The sequence below is a fragment of the Amphiura filiformis genome, chromosome 9 (assembly GCF_039555335.1).
Source record: "Amphiura filiformis chromosome 9, Afil_fr2py, whole genome shotgun sequence".
Taxonomy (NCBI): domain Eukaryota; kingdom Metazoa; phylum Echinodermata; class Ophiuroidea; order Amphilepidida; family Amphiuridae; genus Amphiura; species Amphiura filiformis.
In genome coordinates, this window is record NC_092636.1 from 50,474,707 (window position 1) to 50,499,439 (window position 24,733).

At 37.0% G+C, this 24,733-nt stretch overlaps 2 protein-coding genes across 2 annotated transcripts in view; both read right to left on the reverse strand.

Annotated features, from left to right (window-relative positions):
* The window catches only part of LOC140161110 (sodium- and chloride-dependent glycine transporter 2-like), a 43,808-nt gene extending 25,265 nt beyond the window's left edge, over positions 1-18,543 (reverse strand). The window contains 4 exon segments of the mRNA XM_072184509.1: positions 5,040-5,172; positions 6,544-6,901; positions 8,166-8,297; positions 18,046-18,543. Coding sequence (XP_072040610.1) covers positions 5,040-5,172; positions 6,544-6,901; positions 8,166-8,297; positions 18,046-18,166 — 744 coding nt within the window. The 5' untranslated portion in view covers positions 18,167-18,543.
* Positions 18,544-22,264: 3,721 nt separating this feature from the next.
* LOC140160128 (uncharacterized) lies at positions 22,265-22,687 on the reverse strand. The gene has a single exon (XM_072183406.1). The coding sequence runs from the start codon at positions 22,685-22,687 to the stop codon at positions 22,265-22,267; it is 423 nt and encodes a 140-aa protein (XP_072039507.1).
* Between the last annotated feature and the right edge of the window lie 2,046 nt (positions 22,688-24,733).

The window sequence follows — 24,733 nt, forward strand, 5'->3', positions numbered from 1 at the left end:
ACGGGACAATTTGAAATATATTTACTATATTTTGCCCCCAAAACATGATATACAATAATAATATTCTAGTTAATTTTTGCCGGTATAATTTTTGTCGCCTATATTGCTCATCTGATCTTCCCGAGGTTTTCACCCACGAGTAACCGAAAAATGGGGAGAAATTGGGGCATTGCAAGATGTGTTGTAAGGAGATACTTGCTTGAATTGTTTCTCAAAATGACTGTTTCATTGATTGCCACAAACTTGTTTTGCAGATAATTATTCTATCTCCATCAGTCTTACTTTGCAAGGAGCTTAATTTCCTAGTCATTGGTCGGGTTGAAACTTGAAAAGTATAGACATATTTTAAGCACGGATTTGTAATTCTCACTGCACGGAGTTTTATTCTCACTGCACGAACGTGCCAGGAGGCACGTTAAAATAGCCCCTGGGTAAAGCAGTTCTTGGAATTAAAAAAATCGATTTAAATAAAAAATCCGATTTAAATCAAATAAATCGATTTTTTGGGGTTTTTTTTTTTCAAATCGCCAACCCTAAATTAAGTACTTTAGTGATTTAAGCGCTCCACAGACTCCGAGTATTGTACGTACAATATTGTATGTAACATATCTACGTTATTTAATCTATTGCCATTCTATGGCCAGTAATGTGTAGGTTCTAACGAATGTGTGATGACGAAAAATCGATAATATGTTACATGTAATATCTAGTAGAAATATATTATCGATTTTACGTCATCAAACATTCGTTAGAACTTAAACATTACTGGAAATAGAATGGCAATAGATTAAACAACGTAGATATGTTGCATACCCGGGGTTGCATACAATATTGTATACGTACAATAAAAAGTCTGAATACTGCTTTAGGGTGCCCACTCATTATACAAGAAGCAAATCTTTTGACAATTCCTAACCGTCGTTCTTGATCACGGTTGAGCGCTGAGCAGAGGTTTTCTGATCTGAATGGCCTCCCTCATCAGGCGGGGGGTATTCTCTATCTTCGTGATTCAACACCTTGATCATTATTATCCCCGTCTGGTGCGGGAGGCCATTCAGATCAGAAAACACACTCCATCGCTCAACCGTGCTCAAGGACTTGAGTTCCTTTCATTGTGATACGATCAAGCAAAATCAGTCGGAACTCGAAAGTAGGCCTATTGATTTTGAGATATAACCATACAAAGGAAATATTTCTTTTTTGTTATCTATTGCTTAGGAAACTCTTTAATTGCGCATATTTGTGGAGCTGGTTGTTGAATTTCAATGGTGTTTTATGCAAAATCCAGATTGGCAAATGCTTTTTACTATCCTACAAGTAACTGAAAATTTAATATTTCTGAGTTCCGACTGATTTAGCTTGATCGCATCACATATAATGCCCTAATCCGATCAATAGAAGCTTTCTCCAACTATTGTAACTTGGGTTGGGCAATATTGTTTGGCTGCAGCAAATGCTTAAGCTTAACACAAACTGGTTAACAAACATTCAACTCCATCAGTTCATCATTGGAGCCCTCTTGAATGTATGTTGTATATGTATCGAAATATTGATGTACATATCTGTCTCGACACGTATGAGCATACACAGTGATACCCTTTCAACCAATTTTACATGCACCATATTTTAACTCATCACCCCAAAATTACCCTAACTCAATCCTCGGATCTTTTAGTGTATCTTGGAAAGGACACCCTAAAATATAACACCTGAACACCGGCGCCCGAACTATTGTGTTATGTGATTATTATAATCATTGTTCCAAGTTCCTTTCTTTTTCGTTCTATGTTCTTCTTTCATTTTCTCTCTCGCCCCCTTCCCCATATCCTTCCAATATTTTTTCCTTTCTCTTTAATTTCTATTTCTTAATTTCTTTAATCTGGCTAAAAATGCTCAGCACTGGTTAACTGTGGTCTAAACCATAGACCGTGTCTAAACACAGATTTACTTCATTACCTTTATACTCGGGGAGCTAGAGGCACGTCCTGTGCATCCCCCAGGACTAAACCAAACCAACTTTTTTAGGTTCCTGAGATGACCCCAAAACATAATCAGGATGTTCCCAAAAATATAAACTGGCCCCAAGTGGGTTTTTCCAAGATGGCGTCCAAAATGGCCCCCAAATGCAGGTAATCACTATAAATGACCATATATGAATACTATTTCTGAATCAAACTAATCCTTTTAGCTTAATTAAAGAGCCCAGCATAAACACAAGTTGATATAAAGGATAAAACGTCCCAAAAGTCAATGTATTTCAAAATGGCGCCCGAAATGGCCGCCAAATGCAGGTAATCACTATAAATGACCATATATGAATACTATTTCTGAATCAAACTAACCCTTTTAGCTTAATTAAAGAGCCCAGCATAAACTCAAGTTGATATAAAGAAAAAGAATTCCCAACAGTCAGTATATTTTCAAAATGGCCGCCAAATACTGAAAAAAGACTATAAGTTATCATATAACGGGATTTTTCTGCTTGGTGGGGTATTAGAGAGGGTATGGGTCAGCCTGGTGGTGTTTTAGAGCGAGTGAGTGTCTGGTGGAGTATAAGAGAGAGTGAGGGTCTGGTGGGGTATTAGAGAGAGTGTGGTCCAGTCTGGTGGTGTTTTAGAGAGAGTGATGGTCTGGTGGAGTATAAGAGAGAGTGAGGGTCTGGTGGGGTATTAAAGAGTATGGGCCAGTCTGGTGGTGTCAGAGAGAGTGAGTGTATAGTGGAGTATAAGAGAGTGAAGGCTTGGTGGGGTATTAGAGAGAGTATGGGTCAGTCTGGTGGTGTTTTAGAGCGAGTGATGGTCTGGTGGAGTATAAGAGAGAGTGAGGGTCTGGTGGGGTATTAGAGAGAGTGTGGGTCAGCCTGGTGGTGTTTTAGAGCGAGTGAGTGTCTGGTGGAGTATAAGTAGGCATGTCACAGTGGCTGCACAATACTTCTGCCACACTGTGCATGCAAGCATAACAGTAAATTGAAAAGCGCGCGCATGAAAGTTGTTCAATTTTGGCAAACATCCATGCCGAAAAATTAATTTCCTCATATGTGCTATTTATTACAATTGTTTGAATTTTTGATATATGGTGTGTGAAAACTTTCTGTGACTACCATCGGTTTTTTTAAAAATAAATATTGCTTCGTTTAAGAGCTACTACCTGTTTTTATGGATTGTTGAAGATCCCTCATAAATCAATAAATATAGACCTTTTGAAAAATCAAGATCTACCACCATTTAGCTGAAATACTAATCTTTCTAAGCATGTAAATTATTTCCGTGTACAACGAATGGCACACTTGAGGAAAACGATTTGAAACAAAACATTTTTTAAGTGAGTTTAAAGGGAGTAATATTCCAAACCACAATAGCTCTAAGCCATTGTATGTGTCCAAGGCCACACAATTTTTGTATACGCGGTATAATAGAGGGGCTGTTCCTTTTACCGTTTCTCTTCCAATGTTAATCCAGAAAACAAAATGTTAATTTAAAGTCTCATTGCAAATGAATTTTCATTTTTACTTTCCGGATTTGGCTTTGAGCAATGGTGACACATACCATATTTACAGAAAAATGAAAATTCTATTCCAGGCACCGTCAAAATGTCAAAGTTTGTATTTTTTGTATTATATTAACGTAATTAACTGCAGATTCTTTACTCAACATCATAACAGGTTCATACTTGACAAATTCATGATGAATGAAAAGACTTTCATTAAATATTGAAAAAAAAATTACTCATGCCTAATTTACATAATAATATCATGAATACATAATTAGCTGTAATAAGCTAATTTGCATAATTGATTACTTTTTGTGTATTTTTTTTTATCAATTGAAAGAACTTTGTATACATATGTTTGTGAAAAAAACCGCACCCTGATATCATGTACGGTTTTTTTTTGGCATCAATTTTGCATATTAATTAGCTGAACTTAGTCATTTTTTCAACTTGTATTTGTCTGCAGATTGGCCGGAATTGCTAAAATAGTATATTTGGTTAATTTATTATAATTATTCAATGATAGATGTTTTTAATTTTGTTTTCTTTGACGAAGTCAAAAAAGATAGGCAATTAACCTGTGATACTTAAATTAACGTTGCTTTTTCAAGCAAGTGTCCAAATAAACCTTCAAAATCTCGAAATGTGCCATTTTTGTAATTTTAGCAATTTGTGGCAGATTTGCATTCCATTTATGAGCATCTTAAAATTGACGCTACGTCACAATGCATTGGCCGATTTCAATTCGGTTTTTTGATTTTGATGCTTTAATAAAGGTCATTCATGTAGAAACATTAAATAACGTGTTTCTGCTGCCCTTATTTTTGAGGTGATATACCTAGTATAAGAGAGAGTGAGGTCTGGTGGGGTATTAGAGAGAGTGTGGTCCAGTCTTGTGGTGTTTTAGAGAAGAGTGATGGTCTGGTGGAATATAAGAGAGAGTGAGGGTCTGGTGGGGTATTAGAGAGAGTGTGGTCCAGTCTGGTGGTGTTATAGAGAGAGTGATGGTCTGGTGGAATATAAGAGAGAGTGAGGGTCTGGTGGGGTATTAGAGAGAGTAGTGTAGGCTTGGTAGGGTATTAGAGAGTGTGGGCCAGTGTATATCAAATGAAAGCTTAAAACAAGGGCTTTCACATTGTGCTCACCAAGTTTTCGTTTGTGAATAGGGGAAGGGGGTTAGGTGTGGTCACGGGCATAGATATTCGTGTTTGGTCAAACACAACTGTGCCATCTAGTTCTTCTTCCGGTACTGTGCAAAACCTCAAAAGAGTATCGACGCACATTGAACTTGTTTACAAAGTTTTATATCTGGTAACTTAAACCGATATTAGTGACAAATTGCAGCTTTCAAACCAAAACGTTATATTTTCCATAAGCTGTAATGTGTCACTTGTTAGGTGACAAACATCGGTTTAAGTAAAAAAGTTATAAAAGTTTGTAAACAAATAACATAATTATATACTGCCCACGGCATTTCTCACACATGATTCATTTTTCAACAGGAACAAAGGTCACTACGAGACCCCTTAAGAGAATAATCTAAGCATTACCTTTCCGGACGATTTCACTCCCTTGATGATGCACAAGTAAACAATAATCCAGGCAGCTAAAAAACACAGCAGCAGTTGCCACCGAATCTTTCCCAGATCATGAAGGCCATCTGATATTTCCAGTACATGGTGACTAGAAGAATAAAGGAAAACCATAATGAGTTAGGTTACTCCTTCATGTAATTATACACGAAATTAGGGTTAGGGTTAGTTAGGGTTAAGGTTAGTTTAGGGTTAGGATTAGGGTTAGGGTTAAGATTAGGGTTAGGATTAGCTTACACGTCGAAATTACATGAAGGATCGACCATGAGTTACTCTATCCTTCTAGACGGACAATATCCACGCCGACCGACGGACTATATCCACACCGTCAGGCGTGCTAACGGTTGCGTGGTCCTTCTGGAAGGACTATAATAAGTGGTTGGGAAACTGACAATTTATTGATTAATGCTTCAACATACAAAGTGAGCAAAATGTTCTCAAAATATCATGAGCAGTAAAGAACCAAGAACCACTGAATCCATCTGTGCACTTGTACTAAATTTAATGCATTTTTCATGCTGATTCTAATATGGCCGTAAAAATATATTCTGAAATTTTTGGATTTGGAAATACTTCCATCCTCGTGTATTAAAGTGCACCCAAAATGCCAACAAGTATAGCGTTAAATGAAAATAATTATGTAATACTGGTTATTATGTCTTATATAGCAGCCCATATTATTAAGGGGTCAGTTATCCACCTTTGCACAGTATTTTTGTGCGGCCTGAGAGCACATCAGACACACCAAATTGCATTATGCATTCGAGAAATGTCCTTCTAATATCAAACAATTTTGATTTTTTGAAATTCGCGATACAATACAATAGAATTAAAAAATCTCCCCCTGGCGTAAATATTGAACGGTCCCTTGCCAAAGTTATTTTGAGGCTGAATATTTTAGCTATATATAGGCCTACCGTGGTATAAAAATAACAATGAATTTCACAAAGTTGAACCTTAAACTGTTAGTTTAATTCAGCCGTTTTTGGATGCACCATTCTGTTTGGGTTAGCCTGTAATCATATGCATGATCTCTACCTGGATTGGCCGGCATGCATTCGATAGTAATGTCATGATCCCCCGCATGATCCATATAATGTCTCAGTGAGACATCAATTCAATTGATATATTCATGGGAACACATTGAAACTTGTTTTCTTCATCAACTCATATCTACTAAATAGTTATCCAAAACAAATCTTACAATGATGTGAATTTAACGTAGGCAGTGGTGTGTCGAACATTTTTAGGGAGGCAAAATTTCAAATTTGTCCTGCTATAAGTCGGTCTTATTGTGACCGCACCGGAACGGATGTGTGCGAAATTTTGAAATTTTAATGCCGAAATCGTTGTGTCAATTTTGGTCTAAAGCAGATAAAGAAGAAGAAAAGGGAAATTTTAAGTTATTATTATTAAAAAGTATTCTAAACGCTTACAATGATTCCTGTAATCAAAAACTTACTTCCAAAATTCTTCGCTTGCTCTCACTTTCTTCTGTTCCATCACCATGGTAACCATACTGGAATTGTTGTAAAATGTGTCATTTTCAGAAACCATCTCATAGTTAATAGTAGTCATAGTTTCCGTAATTAGATCCCCTACAGAGAACCCATCAGAATCACTTATTGTCGTGTTGACGACAGAATCATTTGTAGAAGACGAGTGATCATAGCAATCGTCTGTGTTCCAAGAATGGTTACATCCTACCCAAGGCAGTGGGTTTTTAAAGGATGAAAAGAGGAAGTACAGGATGTATGATAACAGCAGGTTGTAGTAAAGACAGAACAATGCGGACAAGAGGACCATCGTCACACCGATACCTGGAAACAAACAAAAATATTAATTTTTGATTTTTTAAGTTAAACTTTTGATCTCAACTGCACAAGATTAGACATACCTCAAATTTTCAGTCACAACTTTGATTTTAAATTGGATCGATTGAGCCCATGCATATTTATTGGTCGAGCTATGAGTTTTAAAATATCGGACTCGACGTAATATTGGGCTTAAGCATCCAATTTTATCATTATTATGTTTTAGATCCAACATTTTCACACACTTGGATTCATCAAAACATATAAATGATGACCTTCATCGGTAGACTAGCAACCTAAGCCTCCCTATCAAAGTTGTGATAGAAAATTCGATGTAGGCCTACGTCTAATGTTGCGATCAGAAGTTTGAATGATGAGATGATCTTTTAATCTAGAAAATATCATTGCATTCGTTTTACAAAACAGGTTCCTTGATCACAAAATAGTCTATCCCATCAGCTGGACAAAAACAACGTAATATCAAAACAAATCGTCCTTGATTTCTAAATCTTGGAGATGAAACTGGGGAGCAACTTTTTGTCGTTTTTTTTTATTTTTTATTTGTTTGTTTATTGTTGTTGTTGTTTGGTGTTTTTATTTATTTTTGGCTTTTTTAGTAAACATTACCCCCAGAAATTGAGGTGAACCAAATTATAGTCAAAATAATTCAATAAGGCTTACCGTGCCCTCTGCACACCGACATCGCCTGGTTAATAATTACATTGTACAGCAGAGACACTAAAATTAATACACGGGATCGATACACGTGAATGTGCTATGCACGATTTGATATTCAGACGATAAATCTTTGGATACCGGGGTAGAAAATGATGAATATCTCCCGTAATTTTTTTTATTCTAAAGAAGCCATATTTTTTCCTTGCACTTGAACATATGTGTTGAAAGGATATGATAGTCGTTAGCTTGCGTATTGAGAAAGAAGCGTGCGTATTGAGCTCAAAAACTGACAAAAATTCTGATTTTATATGTGCCGAACTATAGCGCAGCGTAGGCTAGCTGCACTCACTCGTGGAGGCAGTCTAAAAGCAGATGACCTCATGGCGTATACATGCTCACTCACACACAGAGAGGTCAATTACCAGGCTTTTGTCAGTAGCCTTAGTCGGATGTCCCTCGGCTCATTATGCGTCTCAAAACTATTAAACAAGTCGGAACAAAATGGCCATGCGTGGCTGTGGATTCAACCTACCATTATGGCGATTTCTGCCATGAAGATATCGGGGCGATGACACTGTGTGGTGTTACCTACCTTTAAATAATGGAGCAATATTCCAGCAACTCACGCATCCTTGGCTTGTAAATTGACCTATTCCGGCTTCTAAAAGTAGCACGGGAATCGCACCCACAGCTATCATTATAACGTAGGGAATCAGAAATGCACCTGGTAAATCAATTAAAAACAAAATATTATATTTATTTAAGTATTAAAGATATACACGAGAGACGATGGGGAATAGATAGATATAAAATGCAATAATTTAGAATGATTTGTTAAAATTATATTAAGGGGGTACTACACCCCCTAATAAATGTTGTGACTAATTTTGCATTTTTCCCAAAAAATAACTACACACTTGTAACAAAAGTTATGTATATTATAGGGAAGGAATCCAATTACTTCACTGAAATTTCAGTGATTCAAGACAAGTGGTTCATTAGGCCTATATGTAAAGAAATGAGGTACATTCTAGCGGTACCTCTTTTCTTATCATAAATAACGCACCGCTTGTCTTGAGTCACTGCAAAACCTGGATTTATATATCAAAATGTTCAAAAGAGTCGGGAGAATCTTTACCATAAGTACGAGTACGAGTACGCAGTCTGTTATCACAGTACCGGTGCATGCAGCCGATCCCCGAGTGAGTGGGCGAGCTTTCGACAGATGTGTCTCTGACTTCATCAGGACTTATGAGTCCCGATAAAGTCAAAGTCGTGCATCTGCCAGCGTTTTTTCGCGACGGACCAATTCTTAATGACCCAAATTACCACTGACCTCAAATGAATCGTCTCTAAAGTGAATTCAAATGACCCATGGCCACAGAGCGACTTTAGTGACGACTCCATACCCCAAAGTGACTCTAAATGATCCAAGATCCCAAACCAATCCCTGACCCCAAAGTAACCACAAATTACCTGACACCAAATGTCCGAGTGACCTCAGATTGGCCCTGACCGCAAAGCGATATATGACCCGAAGTGACTCAGAATTATGGCTTCTGACTCATAAATGACCTCGGAATCTTATCACAAAGTGACCGTGCCCACAAAATGACATCCAACGAACCTTGACATCAAACGAACACAAAGTGACCATGCAAAATCAACCAACCCCTCTAAGCCCAAAATGATCCAAAGGGTCACCCAAGACTCCAATTTGGCTCCAATAGTAGTAATAATAAATTGCATAATAATAATTATTATTGTCATCAATAGTTAGCATTAATAATAACTGCTTGCTTAATTACAGTCTCAAAAGCTGCATAATTACTGGTTTATCATTACAGTCGTCAGTAAATATAGTCATAGTAGCAAATAAAACAAATAACTGTCTTCAGTAAATATCGATAAAGTTCATAATCACTGCATTCAGTAGACAGTAATAATAAATTACATAATAACAGTCTTCAGTAGATTTAAAAATAGTTAATTTTGTTATTACTGTCTTCAGAAGATAGCATTGGTAAATTAAATAATTACTGTCGTCAGTTGATGGCAATAATAAATTATATAATAATTGTCTTCAGTAGCCAGTAATAATTAATCACATAATTAGGCCTACTGTCTTCATTAGATAGTAATAATCAATCACAGAATTACTGTCTTCAGTAGATAGTAATAATTAATCACATAATTACTGTCTTCAGTAGATAGTAATAATTAATCACGTAATTACTGTCTTCAGTAGATATTAATAATCAATCACGTAATCACTGTCTTCAGTAGATAGTAATAACTAATCACGTAATTACAGTCTTCAGTAGATAGTAATAATCAATCACGTAATCACTGTCATCAGTAGATAGTAATAATTAATCACGTAATTACTGTCGTCAGTAGATAGTAATAATTAATAACATAATTATTGTCTTCAAGAGATAGTAATAATCAATCACGTAATCACTGTCTTCAGTAGTTAGTAATAATTAATAACATAATTACTGTCTTCAGTAGATAGTAATAATTAATCACGTCATCAATAGTTAGCATTAATAATAACTGCTTGCTTAATTACAGTCTCAAAAGCTGCATAATTACTGGTTTATCATTACAGTCGTCAGTAAATATAGTCATAGTAGCAAATAAAATAAATAACTGTCTTCAGTAAATATCGATAAAGTTCATAATCACTGCATTCAGTAGACAGTAATAATAAATTACATAATAACAGTCTTCAGTAGATTTAAGAATAGTTAATTTTGTTATTACTGTCTTCAGAAGATAGCATTGGTAAATTAAATAATTACTGTCGTCCGTTGATGGCAATAATAAATTACTGTCTTCAGTAGATAGTAATAATTAATCACGTAATTACTGTCTTCAGTAGATAGTAATAATTAATCACTTAATTACTGTCTTCAGTAGATAGTAATAATTAATCACGTAATTACTGTCTTCAGTAGATAGTAATAATCAATCACGTAATCACTGTCTTAGATAGTAATAATTAATAACATAATTACTGTCTTCAGTAGATAGTAATAATTAATCTCGTAATTAGGCCTACTGTCTTCAGTAGATAGTAATAATTAATCACGTAATACGCACTTACTGTCTTCAGTAGATAGTAATAATTAATTACAAAATTACTGTCTTCAGTAGATAGTAATATTTAATCACGTAATTACCGTCTTCAACCGATAATCACGCAATTACTGTCTTCAGTAGATAGTAATAATTAATCACGTAATTACTGTCTTTAGTCCCGGTCTTTAGTAGATAGAAATAATTGATCACGTAATTACTGTCTTCAGTAAATAGTAATAATTAATCACGTAATTACTGTCTTCAGTAGATAGTAATAATTAATCACGTAATTACTGTCTTCAGTAGATATTAATAATCAATCACGTAATCACTGTCTTCAGTAGATAGTAATAATTAATCACGTAATTACTGTCTTCAGTAGATATTAATAATCAATCACGTAATTACTGTCTTCAGTAGATAGTAATAATTAATCACGTAATTACTGTCTTCAGTAGATATTAATAATCAATCACGTAATCACTGTCTTCAGTAGATAGTAATAATTAATCACGTAATTACTGTCTTCAGTAGATAGTAATAATTAATCACGTAATTGCTGTCTTCAGTAGATAGTAATAATTAATCACGTAATTACTGTCTTCAGTAGACAGTAATAATCAATCACGTAATCACTGTCTTCAGTAGATAGTAGTAATTAATCACGTAATCACTGTCTTCAGTAGATAGTAATAATTAATCACGTAATTACTGTCTTCAGTAGATAGTAATAATTAATCACGTAATTACTGTCTTCAGTAGATAGTAGTAATTAATCACGTAATCACTGTCTTCAGTAGATATTAGTAATTGATCACGTAATTACTGTATTATTATTAATGATCACAACACAAAGTCTATGTCATATCAAAATTCGGAACAGGTGTAGGGGCCCAGGCTTGGAGCAGTAACCAATGGTTACTATTACGTGCTACGACAGCGAATACAGGGTGCCCCTGAATGAACTATCATCGGAAACTTTTGTTTGGGTATTTTAAGGTCACAACATAACTAAATATCTGGCGTGGTTGAGTGATAAATCGTTTATCAGGCCATTTAAGTACCAACACCTGGGTCGGTCGATCGAAATTTCTTTTCTTTTTTCGAATTTTTTTTTTCTTCTTCTTCTTTTTTTTTTAATGCAATTTCTGCAAAGTATGACGTGATGCCTAATACTTTACTTTGAATAGAGAATTTTAGAGAAATAGAGACAGTATGGGCTTTACAATGTACGCGTCTTCAGGCGTGTGTTTATCGAAAATACTAAGGAAAATGTATAGAAATGTCCGAGTCAATGCTTGGCATTCTGGGAACCTTTCAATTTCAGACAAGACGAAAAGCAGCAGAGCGTTTATACCCGGGGATCAATATAACCATAAAAATATAAAACGTACGTATTGTTTTTATTTTAAAAATTTTCATGGTATAAATCATGGTAATAATTCCAATCGTTAATTTTAAAGTTCTATCTTCATATATAATAACACAGTGCATAATAAAATTATATTTTATGAAACGTTAAATTTCCCTTATATTTAACCATTTCATTCAAAGTTTATGATAAAAAAAACATAAAAATTAAAAAACTTCATTGTAATGCTTGCACGTGCAATCGAAAATTATCATAATGATATTTATAAATTGATAACGAAACATTTAACTTTCTAGTATCATTGATGATGATTAACCAATGATTCGGTTAAAAGTTTTTGAGTGATCGAACAATTCGTGACTGCGAAGGTGTTTTTTTGCAAACCCCATTAACTTTGTGTTGCAACATACCAGGGGATGATCGTTACAAAGTTATGAATGTGTTTTTCAAATGATCTTTTCCTATGGAATTGACATTTAATACTATCACGAATATTATTTTCACTGAAATTTTACTTGCTGACGTACTTTCTGTTTATGTAGGAAAAAAGGCTGGGAAAAGTAATCAAATACCCGGACAAAAACCCTGAAAATTTCGATCCGTTTTCCAATTTTTCAAGTGGAACTTGAAGCCTACCCGGGCAAGTTTGCTGACAGGGCCTGTTCCCTTAAATCCGCCTCTGATCTTATGAACACGTCTCAGGTGTTCACACTAGTGTTCTCTAAATAAGTTGAACACGTATCATGTGTTAAAAACCGTTACATTAATGAACGCGTTCCATGTGTTCTGGCCAGTACAACTAAAGTACTGTCTTCAGTAAAATAATAAATTACATCATTCGGTCCTTAATAGCAATATACATTATGCTGCTTTCAGTAGATAAAGTAAATAATTCCTCTGTTCTGGAGAGAGCAATGATAGATTACATATAACTGCCGTTTTCAGTAGATAGTATTATCTGTTCCAAGTCCGGTGATACCTCATTATCTGCCGATAGGCTGTAAGGTGATATCCTTTCACTTGATAAACCAATATAACTTCCCTAATTGGTTTTAACCATTGAAAATCGTCATATCTCCTGCCGGTCAACATCCTATTGCTGGCAATATGCATGAGCTGTCACAAAATTTGGAATAGATAATAGTAATAAATTACATCTCAGTCCTTTTAAAAGTACGTAAGTGACGCCTTCCGTCATGTGTCCGTAGACAACAATAAAAAAAATGACATAGTTACTGTCTTCAGTAGATAGCAATCAAAAATAACATGGGTTAATTACTGTCTTCAGTAGATAGTAATAATACATTTTATAATTTTATTTCCCCCAAATGACCCAAGACTCCTAAAATTATCCCAAGATCCCTGTCACTCCAAGGTAATCCTGAAAACCCCAAATGACCACTTTTATTGCAACCAATGACCTGACTCCACCCAAATCTAAGAGCACTAAATTTATAGTGGTCTAGATTCCAGAATGAATTCAGATTCAAATTAATAATAAAAAATGAGGGCATTGACGGAAATCACACACACCGCAAACCCCGACATTAAACTTTGTCTCTATATATAAAACATTTTGAGATTGCTGAATACATTATTGATCCAGCTTCCTGATGTTATACTGCTCTTTCAGTTATTTTTTGACCTCATTATTTTGGCTTAAAATGGACAGAAAACATTCCTGAGAGTTGTTACTAATAATATCATTTCAAAATGTTTGATAAAGAATAACAACATTAAAATTGTATAATGGTTTTGTAAGTTGTTAACATTTTTAAAGCTCGTGATAAGAGAATATGGTCATGGCCAGCGTTTACGGAGCAAACAGGGCCAAGATCATTGTGTTCAAAGATAAGAGAAAATCAAATTCACACAATGGATGGTATGCTAATATGAAGGACAAATGGGTCTGATATAATGACGAAATGCCTAGCAAATTGCTATTTTATATTAGCTGCAATTATAATAGGCCACAACATTTGTATTCACTTGAGTCTCCCGTGCAAGTATTATATAAAATCTATTGTTTAGCGTGCATGTTTCAGATAGTGCATTGTTTAGCGTGCAGGGTTTATATAATATGGGCTATGAAGGGTAGAATATAACGCACTGGAGAAAAATATATATCGGTGTTAATGGGCACTAGAATTGTATCGATGATTGACGCGACAAAGGCTTATCATTATGCTGATTTTATATAATTAGGGATAATTAGCTGCTATACATGAACAGTTCTGTGATAATAGCACTCATTATCAAATGAAATTTGTCCAAATTTGTCCAATCTTGAAAATCAAATGCATGATGATGCATCACTAAAATTAATTATCATTCACCTTCAACTTCATGAAGCTCAGAATACCAGTAAGTACACTAATCTTCAGATGGGATTTTTGGTGATGAATAACGTAAGTACACTAATCTTCGGATGGGGTTTTTGGTGATGAATAACGTCCTTTCTCAATCATCAGTAAATGAGCACTATAGCTATAACGTAATCTTCAGAAGACAAATCTCCTAATTTTCCATACAAAGCTATACTGAATTGAAAGTAAGTTCGTAATTCAGATAGCTTTGATGAAGGCTTCCTCCTTTATTCATGCCTTATACAGGTCCCATGTACGTAACAAACTAATAGTGTCATAAAAATACTGGACTCCCTCAGATTTTTAGTCAGGTGAGATTTGGTCAAATAGGTTTTTAAAATGTCAAGGTTTATCATGTTTATAATTATGATGATAAAAAAAAAATTCAAAATTTTAGAAAGAAACAGGAATTTTTGGAAGAGATAGTAACTAAGCTTCCATGCAGTTTTCATTCACTAACTATAAGGACACCCAAGGACTTGAAGGAAGTCTAAATTTAGATAGATTATTTATGGAAAATAACCATCAAATGCTGACTTTAAACCTAAAACAATGTAATTATCAAAATTGAAAAACCAGATTCTACACGTTTGATTAAATTTAAAATGTTTTGAAAACCAGTATAGACCAGGAAAAGTTATCTAAATTTCTTGTGAACAGGAAATAACAGGAAACCCTGTTTGAAATATGTAAATAACTTGCTCAGGAATAACCTGAGCCAGGGGCACTCAACTGAAATTTTGGTAGGGATGTGCGGGAGCATGAACTTTGGGAACTATAAGAACTGATTTTGAGCAAAATAGCTTGGGCAAAATAGGGGCTTGATCAGGAGCGTAGGTAGCTTTCTTGGTCGGTGGGGGGGCAAAATAAAATTCCAGGGCACAGCTGAAAAACATTGCAGTTGCAACATGCAATTTTTGTTTTAGAGAGACTGTATAAGTCTTCGAGCTTAAAAAAAAAGTCTTTTTCGGGATGATGTGCGCGCGTAGCGCGCAATAAAATTAATTTTGACATTATTGTTGCCCATGATCGAGATGAAAATGGCCTTATTGTGACAAAATTTGGTAAGTTACACTATTTTTGCACATGATCGGGGTGAATTTTGATGGGCAAAGGTGTCTTTGCCCTTTTTCTTTTCCTTTGCCCTTTGGTAAGAGGGGCACTTTTTCTTTCATTTTTTGTCAGGGGCAGTCCCCCGCTGGCTACGGTACTGTGCTTGATTAACTGAAATTTGAACATTTTTGATGGGTCTTGCGCCAGGGTCTTGTGAACTAAAATTGGGCCAAATGATAGGCTTTGGAGCTAAAAAATTCAAAAAATTTCCAAATTCAGAGTTTGAGGCTCAAAGAACTGGAGCATGATCCAAATGTGGGTCTTAAGGAACTGCCGGAGAGCCTGAAAAGGAGACCCTTGACCGCCGCACATACCCATACCAAATTACATGTGAGTGCCCCCTCCGGAAACCTGCGCAAGAGCAACTATATATACTACTATACCCAGAGAGAGGATAGGAGCTGATAGGAACGCAGTGAAGTACGTGATGGGAATAAGAGAAGGCTAAGAGCAAATGGATAATTATCAGGAGTTAGAACCCCTGGGGTTAGGATAATGCATGGTAGGGGTCATACGCACGATCGTTGACAACAATATGGGTAGGTTTTCAGTTAAGGGGGTACTACACAGTGCCCAATTTTGTGCTTATTTTTGCATTTTTCTCAAAAATTATAGTGCATTGGGGACAAGTAAGATATGTATATTATAGGGACAAGGACTACACCTACTGCACTGGAAATTTTATTTCAGCACAGACAACAGTTGTGGAGTTACAGTCAAAAATGAGGGAAAACCAATATTTGCTCAATAAATCAATAACTACTTCCCTTGAGTTGCTGAATTTTCAGTGCAGCAGTTGTAGTTCTTGCCCCTATAATATACATATCTTACTTGTCACCAATGCGCCATTAATTTTTGAGAAAAATGCAAAAATGGGCACAAAATTGGCCAGGGGTGTAGTACACCCTTAAAACTGTCAAATTCGGGTGCTTTTGAAAATGTGTACACTCCCGGGCCGGGGTACACTGATGGGTTGCAAATACAGGAAAAAGTAGGTCGAGTTATATGTCAGCATCCGAAAGTCGGCGTGGCACATTCTCGTACAAAAAATTCGACTGACCCCCCCCTCCGATAAAGGTATTTGGTCACAACCTTGCAATTAAATAGCATCTTCTTTCATGCATGGCAACATGATGACAATAGCCCTTTTATGTTTAGTAATTTCCAAATTTCCATTTAATTTTTCATCATCAAGGGAACCTTCGGCGGGTAAGGTTGGCCCGTTTCTGAATTCTGAAAGTATTTCTGAACAGTCCCTTATGCATTTAGACCATCTACAAATAAGGCTCACTCAGTAGATCAGTGCAGATGGTACGGTGAGAGAACTTGATCTCGATAGGTCAGTACTAGGTGAACAACTTTGATTTGTGATGACTGTAGTTTATGATAGGCTAAATACCAGGCTACATACGAAAATACATTTAACTCCTCAACCCTAAGGCCATTTATACATTTAGTCCTCATCTATGAAGTTCAACAGCCTCTGTTCAACAGCATTGGTATTGTGAATGATAGTGAATCCGTTTTGAAGTAAAAGCCAAAAAGTTAAAGCTGTTTAAGCTCCCATCTGGTACAATTGTGCACTTTCTGATACAAGCATCATTATTTGCATAGATGTAGAGGCATTTTGGATTTGACCATTAGTGACGTAATAGTGCTATCTACGACATATAGTACTGAGCTTTTATACAAAAACCTTATTTTTGGGTAAAAACAACACAGTAACAATTTCAACTTGCTCCGATTTTGGTGAAAATGGTGGCAAAATGTTTGTCTTGACATGCGAATCAAGAAAAGGTATAGTTTTTTGCCATCTAAAATTTACTATTTATACTTGTTTTAATATGAGCAAATTAATACGTAAATTACGTTAACGATCAACAGTAGCCTATGGTCAGTCAATGACCTATGACCTTTTTACCCTGTACCTTATTAGGTTAACACCGTAGATATGCAAAACTATTCTTTTTCTGATTCCATTCAGCTAAACACACAATTTAGCCTCAATTTGCCACTACTTCCAACAAAATCAGAGCAGAGCCTCAGCCCCCCCCAGTTTTCTCAAAAAAGTTGAGATTTTTATACCACTGGAAACCTCAATGCTTATGTTTTCTTTTTATGTACACAATTTCTTGCAGATTAATTCGTTCGGCAAAAATATTGTCATATTTGAATTGCGTTCTGGTATACCAAACAAAATTACAACATATGGAGCAGTGCATAGGCCTACATCATGCATAACTCGCAAACTCAAAATCGGAATCAACTGAAATTTTGGGAATAAGAATATTCATAAAAAGAGGCTGCTAGGATCACGAAATACTAATTCCAAACATTTTCAATGAAATTTTTCCGATGAGATGGGCCTATAACAAGTATGTTCTGATATGACACCCCCCCACACACACACACAGTCCATGCATATTTCATTGAGTGCAAAAAGGGAATCATACGTATTACGTAAGCCTCTCAGCTATAATGAAAAATAATAACAATAATAATAATAAACAATAATAAATAATATTAATAATTACCTCCTCCGTTTGCGTAACATAGATACGGAAATCGCCACACATTTCCCAACCCGATAGAATATCCCATAGATGAGAGAATGAACTCCGCTTTCGCTCCCCATGTTTCACGTTCAGACACCATTTTGTAACTTCTAAAAGTTTCTGAAGACGTTTGTTAATATTGTAAATGATTAAACCATTTCGTTACATTCCAGCCTGTGCTCCTGTAACCGATTAACATGAAGTTTTGGTTGACCAATGTTGACCTGTACCTACAAGCTGAGTGAATACACGATTGGTAGTGGAAATAAACAGTTCGTAGTAGAATATGATGCTGCTGATGCCATGCGCGTTGAGAGTCGTTATCATCGACCTTTGGCTTGATCGCATTTTTTCATTCATTCAATTTTAATATACATATTTTATTATGGAAATTACCATAAACCATGGGAATTTCCATGCTTTAGCACACAAGATAAATTACGCTTTAATATTGTGTTCATCTTTGTGTTTGTTCATCCTATTACGATGCGCATAACTTTACACGATCATCTGTCACCGGATCTATCTATCACGAATTCACGATGCGTAACTTTACATCCCGACTTTAGGGGCTGTGCAATCGTTATGAGCCGGGGGGGTGTAAATTTCCGAACAGCCCACCAAAACTCGCTTGCCCCCCCCCCCGCTCGGACTGCCCAAAAGCGCTTGCCCCCCCCCCCCTTGCACACCAAATTTTTGGGATCCCAATTTGCAAACCTTACATTGTATATGGTCTAGATATAGGCCTATGTTGCGAGCGCGAAAATTCGCATATTAAAACGTTTTCGCACTGTTTTCCGAAGCCTTTTTAGAACGTTTTATTTAAAACTCGCCCCATGCATGTGTGTCAAAAATCGCTTGCCCCCTCTAGGCTGGCCAAAATTGCACCCCCCCTCCTTTCAGCTTGCCAAAATTTCTTGCCCCCCCCAATTTTACCCTCCCCAGGGCTCATAATTATTGCACAGCCCCTTACTGCATCTATGGAAGCCACCTGGCATAATGCCCATGTCACATCGCCGGATCGACCGCTTTTTATTATACCACAGATCATGGAAAGTCAAAGATCTGTGGTTATACCGTAAAGATGGTATTTTTAGCGAGCCGTTCGGAAATTTTAGGAACATTTTAGATATCTCTCACTGAATTTTTATCCCGTAATTTTTTCTTCAAAACGACCTGCAATTTTGATGATTTTTAGACAATTTTGAATCATACGGAACTTACGGAAGCTCTGAAGGGACATGACGAGTTGACGAGATGACGACATAAATGATGACATAAGTGACAACATAATTTCGAGATGATGAGATAATTTCGAGATGACGACATAATTTTGAGATGACGAGAAAAATGACGACATAAGTGACACATAATTTCGAGATGATGAGATAAATGACAACATAAGTGACAACATAATTTCGAGATGATGAGATAATTTCGAGATGACGACATAATTTCGAGATGACGAGATAAATGACGACATAAATGACAACATAATTTCGAGATGATGAGATAAATGACAACATAAGTGACGACATAATTTCGAGATGAGATAATTTTGAGATGACGACATAATTTCGAGATGACGAGATAAATGACGACATAAATGAAACATAATTTCGAGATGATGAGATAAATGACGACATAAGTGACTACATAATTTCGAGATGACGACATAATTTCGAAATGACAACATAAATGACGACATAAGTGACAACATAATTTCGAGATGATGAGATAAATGACGTCACATTTGCCCATGAAGACCCCTGTATTTTTGCAAATCCTACGCCCAATGACCCCCTTTTTGTCAGTAGCCTACACTGAATGACCCCTTTCTTGAATAATTAGTCCTCAAAATTGAAATTTCGGCGCGTTTCGCGCGCATTTTGAGCAAAGTAAATGAGTTTTGTCTATTTTGTATTGTAAAATGGGGTAGAAACCTATTTTTTATTGTCAATGATGTGAAATTTTGGGCGCTCCCATATAAAATCACCCCGTTTTTTACATTGCCAACACCGGATGACCCCCCTTTTTTCTGAAAATTTCTACACCATGTTCAAATACACAAAATATCCTGCTCGCTACGCTTGCATTTTAGGCTATAGGCTACTGTCCCGACTTAATAGGTTTTAATAGGTTTCGTTGTGTTCGGAATTCGGAATGTGCAAGGGGGTGGGGCAAGAGGTTTTGGCATACCGAGCAGGGGGGCAATGGTGTTTTGGCATGCTGAGAGGGGGGCCAGCAGGTTTTGGCAGGCCATTTTGAAATTTCCCACCCCTGGAGGACAGATAAATATTGTCCAGCCCCTATTGCAAAAAGTTATTTGCCCCATTAAAGCAACACAAATGATCAAGCAATAGTATTGACCCTGACCTTCACTTTCTCTGATTTCAAGGTCATTAACCCCGTACAAAGATTACTCAAGAGAAAGAGAAGCCCTGGGTTATTGTGTGCCAATCTAAAAATGCTAAGGGGCTGTGCAATAATAAAGAACGGTGTGCCAAATATAAAAATTTTTGTTTGCTCTCCCCTCTCGGTCTCCAAAAATACTCACCCCTCTCGACCCCTCCCTCTTGAACTGCAAAATATTAAAAAAACACCACCCTATACACATGCCACATATTTTGGGAACCCAATTTGCAAACCTTAGCCTATATGTCTTAGAAACTATTTGTTTTTATATAGGCAGTTATCCTAAGCCTTTTTAGAGCGTTTTATTTAAAAGTGCCTCATAAATGTGTGCTACCCCCTTCGACGTGCCAAAATTACTTACCCGGTCGACGTTCCAAATATTGCTTACCCACCATTTCAGATTGTCTTGCCCCCCCCCCCCCTGCCCACCTCTTACCCTCACTGAGTGCTCATGCATAATTATTACACAGCCCCTAAACTACTGTTGATTGTGAATACAAACACATCTGCCATCCCATGTGTCACAAAAATGATTTGAATTTCATGTCACTGCATACATGGGGGGGTCTTCGAAATTTTGTACGGGGATGTGCCACGCAGACTTTCGGATACTGACTTTCTCTGTGCCTACTTTTTGTTGTTTTTGCCATGCACCCATCAGTATATCAATGTTTCCCCAAAACACCCAAATGGGCACTTTTGACCAATTGGGCGCATTGGTCTCCACTGAAAACCTACCCATCGAATAAACCGAAATCGCTGAGAAGGTAACCCAAAACTGTGGCACATCCCCATATACCTTCAACCAGGATATACCGTAAGGGACGCACCATTAGATATTATCGGGGGGGGGGGCTAGGGAGTTTGGGTATAATATCTAATGGTGCGTCCCTAAGCATCTGCCTAAGCATGCTGCAGTATGAAAAATCAGTACCTTTGTAAACGCGTTGCAGTGTTAATCGTAATCAACGCATCCTACACTTTTATGTGTTAAGTACGGAAATCAGGGGCTATTTTAGGAGAAAAAAGTCACTGCACGTTGGCAAATGTGATGATCAACGTCTCGATGATCAACCAGCTGTGACGAGCTTGCGGGGAGGGGTGGAGGGCTGGTCCCTCTCCAGCTTTGGCGATTTTTAAAAATCATGCATTTTAGTCATTTTTGACTTTACCTGATTGGACACTTGACACTCATTATATAGCAATACTTAATCTGCAAATAAAAGTGCAAAATAGGTCTGAATAAAATTTGAATAAAAAAGCAACTTGGCCGAAGTTCTATAACATATTGATTTTAGAGGGAAAATACTGCAGTCAAACGCTTTTCTCACTTGTAGGGCGTTTAGTACCATTTTGACTGGCAAGTTATTAATGTTATTAGCTCAAACGGTTGGGGTCCAAGGATCCACCTTAGATCCTTTGTAGTGGTGGAATCCATCGTCAAAGCCCCTTGCTGGGGCAAGGAGTAGAGGCTCAAGCTCACGAGTTTTTTAAAGGCCTTTTCGCCAGCCCATTCGGGGCTGGTACCTGTTTCTGGTTGGGGTTTTGTTTACTCAAGAGATTGTATTTTAGTGGTATTGGAATGATTTTTTTTTTTTTACTTTTGTGGTTAAATTTTTTTTAAATATTTTAATTCGATTTGTTAGGGACAGTAAGTATGTTTTGCCGTTTCAACGAACGAAAACGAGTGAGTATTACCAAAGTTATGTTTGAACTAATTAATTATGACTTTAAAAGTTTAAAGGCCTAAATGTAACAATAATAGTTAATATATATCATTCATTCATCGGCTGCCCATCGAGTTCGATGAAGGCTCAGTTGTCGAAGTTGATGGGTGTCTCTTTCTCCATCCTTCAAGGTACTTCTCCTTTCGCTTCCGCTCCACTGTTTTCCCAGCATCGTGGATCTTCTTCCTCCAATTGACCCGGTCACTAGCTTTCATCTCCCATGTATCAACATCCATGTCAGCTGTCTTCAGATGACGCTTCACAACATCTCTATACCTAAGTTTCTGTCCACCACGTTTTCTCTTTCCTTCTGTGAGTTCAGCATACATCACAGCTTTTGGTAGTCTTTCATCAGGCATCCTCACGACATGACCGGCCCAGCGCAGTTGGCTTTTCACTAGGATGGCTTCTACGCTCTCCATTTCGGCTCTCTGAAGCACCTCTCCATTAGGGACTCGGTCCTGCCATGTTATTCCCATGATACATCTTAGGTGGCGAAGTTGAATGGAAGTTAACTCTTGATGTGTCTCCGATAGAGTGTGTAGGTCTCAGTAGAATACAGCAGGCAGGGTAGGACAAACACGCGATACAGTTTACATTTGGTCGCAAGTCTTATACCACGCTGGGACCAAACTCTTTTTTCCAGAGATCCAAAGGCACTGGTGGCACTCTGAATTCGTCTTGTGATCTCCAGATCGACGGAATTGTCCATGGAAATCACACTCCCCAGGTAGGTGAAATTGGTGACCGATTTGACAGGTTCCCCATGTATGTAGAGATCAGGATCTTGGTGCTGAGTTCCAGGAGCAGGTTGGTAAATGACCTCAGTTTTACTGATGTTGATTGTAAGGCCAAATGCAACTGATGCAGTCACAAAACAGTCCAACATGTTCTGCAGGTCTTCAATGGATTGAGCTACCAGGGCGGTGTCATCAGCATATAGAAGCTCTTGCACACAGACTTCTTGACATCGGGTCTTGGCACGTAGACGGGCTAGATTGAAGAGTTTGCCATCTGTCCTAGAACGGAGGAAAACTCCATGCTGACCATCTGATAGGTTGTCAGATGACATTTCCAAAACAGCTGCCAGGTAGAGACCAAACAAGGTTGGTGCCAACACACATCCCTGCTTAACACCATGACAAACCGGGAAGGACTCAGTTGTATCACCATCAACTAGAACAGTTGCCTGCATTCCATCATGGAATTCACGAATGATCTTGACAAAGATGTCTGGACAGCCATAATGCTCCAGTAGTTTCCAAAGTAATTCTCTATCGATGGTGTCAAATGCTTTGGTGAAGTCGATGAAGACCATGTAAAGTGGTCTTTGCTGTTCTATTGATTTCTCCTGAAGCTGGCGCAGGGTGAAGATTGGATCAGTTGTGGATCGACTAGCTCTGAACCCACATTGGCTTTCAGGTAGTATCTTACTGGCAACTTGTTGTAATCTGGCTAGGAGAATCTTTGCAAGAACTTTACCAGCAGTTGAGAGCAGGGATATCCCTCGATAGTTACCACACTGAGTAATTTTCTGATGGATGACAGAAACCTGTAGGCGCCATTCAGCATGACCGAGCAGCCCTATTTAGGGATAGCACTGCTTGCCTCAACCTGAGGAAGCCCCGATAAAAGGAGGGGTAAACAAAGCTCATCTAATTGAATCTGGCCGGCTAGCCGCGGTAGTAATAATAGTTAATATATATAGCATCATATGGTCAGCAGAAGAAAATCTGACATCACCTATGATGTCATATCAGTGTCCTTGACCGGGGGTCCTTACTCCTTGACCACTGAACAGCGTGATATCATGTTGATAACAGATCTATAGAATCAAAATCTTCATCATATCCCGGATCATATCACAGATTCTCAACAATCTGTGATCATATGGACCATATTGATGTGAAAGTAGTTATCTATCATATCCTGTGTCGTTTTATGGATAAAAATGACTCAAAATGTTATTGATGAAATGGTTGCTATCATAAACATCAGTTTTGTCTTTTCAACGGGAAAAATCCGATGCAAAATAAAGTTTTTAGGGCCTAGCTATAATATGGGCATAATTTATGCATATATAGTATTGAACAATGTACCCCATTTGACATGCACTTATAGATAAATAAATTGTCTTACTTTATTAATTTAATAACTTCTTTATTATAAATAAAATGACACATAACTATTTGATTCATAAAATTACATTCAACAAAATGATTGAAGAGAAAACACACAAGGCACTAGGCAGACTGTTATAGAATGGAGTATGTAAGATGCCATGTCCATAGCTTCGCAGGAGTTTCCGACTAGCAATCAACATGATCAGCACATTCAGAAAAACACAGTTTAAGAGTGAAGATTGTAGTGAGTAACCAGTCCTTTATAAATGTGCTGGCCACTATCTATTATAATATAGTAGGCTTAAACTATACATTGCGAATTAATTAAGTTATTTTAAAATAAAATGTACATGTAAGTTAACTCAAACCGGCAGTGTATATATCGAAAGCAGTGAAATCGGA

Coding starts and splice junctions, on each gene's coding strand:
- LOC140160128 (XM_072183406.1), bottom strand. CDS start 22,687: ATGGGAATAACATGGCAGGACCGAGTCCCTAATGGAGAGGTGCTTCAG.